The sequence below is a fragment of the Pediculus humanus genome, genomic scaffold (genome assembly GCF_000006295.1).
Source record: "Pediculus humanus corporis 1103172107734 genomic scaffold, whole genome shotgun sequence".
Taxonomy (NCBI): Eukaryota; Metazoa; Arthropoda; class Insecta; order Psocodea; family Pediculidae; genus Pediculus; species Pediculus humanus.
In genome coordinates, this window is record NW_002987337.1 from 327,017 (window position 1) to 329,516 (window position 2,500).

At 21.7% G+C, this 2,500-nt stretch overlaps 1 protein-coding gene across 1 annotated transcript; it reads left to right on the forward strand.

The window, feature by feature from the left end:
- Positions 1 to 250: 250 nt before the first annotated feature.
- On the forward strand, positions 251 to 1,356 carry Phum_PHUM327990 (odorant receptor, putative; the record flags this gene model as incomplete). The annotated part of the gene is made up of 5 exons (XM_002427493.1): positions 251 to 391; positions 476 to 576; positions 656 to 887; positions 974 to 1,198; positions 1,282 to 1,356. 5 exons carry the CDS (start codon positions 251 to 253, stop codon positions 1,354 to 1,356), a joined length of 774 nt encoding a protein of 257 aa, XP_002427538.1.
- Between the last annotated feature and the right edge of the window lie 1,144 nt (positions 1,357 to 2,500).

Here is a 2,500-nt window from a genome sequence, read left to right on the forward strand (position 1 = left end):
TACATTAAAAATATTTAACGATAAGTAAGTAAATAAATTTTATAAAAATTTTTTTAAAACGTTTTTTTTTATAAAGCTTTTTTTACGAAACATTATGAAATTTTTTAATAAAAGTAAACAAATAGTCAATGTTATTTATATATTTTAATAATTATTTTTATTTTAAAAAATTTCTTTTATTTATAAATTTTACAGTGTGACCGAAATAAAAGAAAATGTTGAATATAAAGTGGATTTCGTAGCAGGAGAAATGCCAATGTGCCTCTATATAACATTACCTCCAGAATTTCCTAATGAAAAACCTAGTATTAGGGTGCAACCGCCAGTGAAACATGGTTGGGTCAGTAATAATACTGATATTGATAAAGCACCTGGATTACTTAATTTTACAGTGAGTTGTAACATAATTAACCGATTGATTAATTTTAAATTCCATTTCAAATTAAATAAATCGATTTTTTTATTTTCATGTTAGGCACATTCCGATCTTGGCAGAGTTGTTCAAGTTATAATTAGGGAATTTCAAATTAGGCCACCAATGGTTGTGGGTTGTTTTTCAAATTCAATTGGTAAATTGTGTCTTTATTAACTATAATTTTGTTAAATTAATTGTAAAAAAAAAAAGTTTTTTTTTTTTTTTTTTAGATCATTCAAGCATATTGCCTAGAAATTATAATTTTGTTTCTTCCTTTCCCGAATTGATATCTCTAAGTAATGAAGAATTGCAATTGTTAAATAGTAATCCGGATAAATTAGATGATTTTGTTAGTTCGCTTAAACCCTGCATAGATTTTAATAAATTAATCGAATCTAGATTTCAAGATGTTGAAACTCTTGCTAAAAATAATTTAAGCAAACAAGGGAAATTGGAAAATGTGAAAAAACAGGTGAAGATAAATATTGGTAAGCAATAATATTTATGCGAATGATTTAAAATTAAATATATTAATTTCATCATGATATTTTTTCCAAGATATTTTCACAAATGGAACAAGCGAAAGAGTTGAAAAAATCATTCGAAATTAAAAGTAAAGAATTTGAAAATTTAAGTCAAAAATATCAACCCCTCAACATCTGTCACGTTTTAAGATTGGAAGCTATTAACAGTGATGAAGAATCAGAAATAATTGCAGAAAAATTTTTAAATAAAGAAATAGATATTGAAAAATTTCTACTCGAATATGTGGAAAAAAGAAAAGTAATGATTTACTCTCGAGAGAGATTTTTTTTTTTTGGTTAATGCATTTCTCATCATCATTGATTTTTTAATTTTTATTTTAGATAAGTCATATTAGGAAAACAAAAGAAGAAAAATTAAGCAATCAATTAAAAGAATTACAAAGAGCCAATTATTAAATATCAATCGATAATATTTATCGATTGATATTAAAAATTTCAAAACTTCAAAAGGGGGGGGGGGAAACGAGAAAAAATAGAAAATTTTTTTTTTTTTTTATATATATATTCGATGAATATTATTTATTATTAAATAATAATAATAATAGAAAAATGAACAGTTTTATAATTGCCAGTGTAATTAATATTGTGATTATTTAATATATATATATATCAAATCGACAAAAGAAAATTTTGTGGAATAGAACTGATAAAATATATATTCTACATTCGAATGAGTTGGCCAAAAATATTTATGTATATATATATAAATATAAATAGGGTATTTTGCTTAACCATTTTGTTGCTTTTTTTATTATTAGTTTATAATAATTAATTTATTGGGGAAATTAAAAAAAAAAAGACTCGGTTAAATTTTTTTTAATTTGTATCGAGAAACAAAAAAATAATAAATAAAAAGTTTTTTTTTTTTTTTTTTTTTCATTTTTTTCTTTTTCTTATTAAAAATTATTTTTAATTATTTGGGTGCAAAAAAAAAATAATTTTTGTCAACAAACAAACAAACAAAATAGGAGATAAATAAATTAATTGATTATTATTATTATTATTAATAATTTCAACAATTTATTCCAAAAGCAAAAAAATGTTATAATTTTTTTTTTTCGTAAGCCTACAAGGTTTTAATAACAGGAATTTTCTTCTTCCACCCCCCCGCTCTCCCCTCTTTTTACGATTCATTTCATTTCCGGTTATGAAATTAAAACTTTTTTTTTTTTCTTTTTAAATTTCTGAAACATAATTAAGATCTCAAAATTAAAAAAAAAAAAAATTGAAAAAAAAAGGTGACTCTCTCTCTCTCTCTCTCTCTTCATTATATAACTTATTTATTTATATATACATTTAATTTAATTTAATTTAATTAGAATTTAAATAAAATAAAACAACTTTTTTTTTTTTCTTTTCTTTTTTTTCCTTTTCTTTCCTTTTTTCTTTTTCTTTCCTTTTCTTTCTTTTTTTGTTTTTTTGTTTTTCTTTTTCTTTACTGAACATTTTTTTTTTATTATACAACTGAGGAAAGGCAATAATAAAAATTTATGGTGAAAAAATAAATACCAAAAGACTTTTTAAAGTCTTTTTTTAAAAA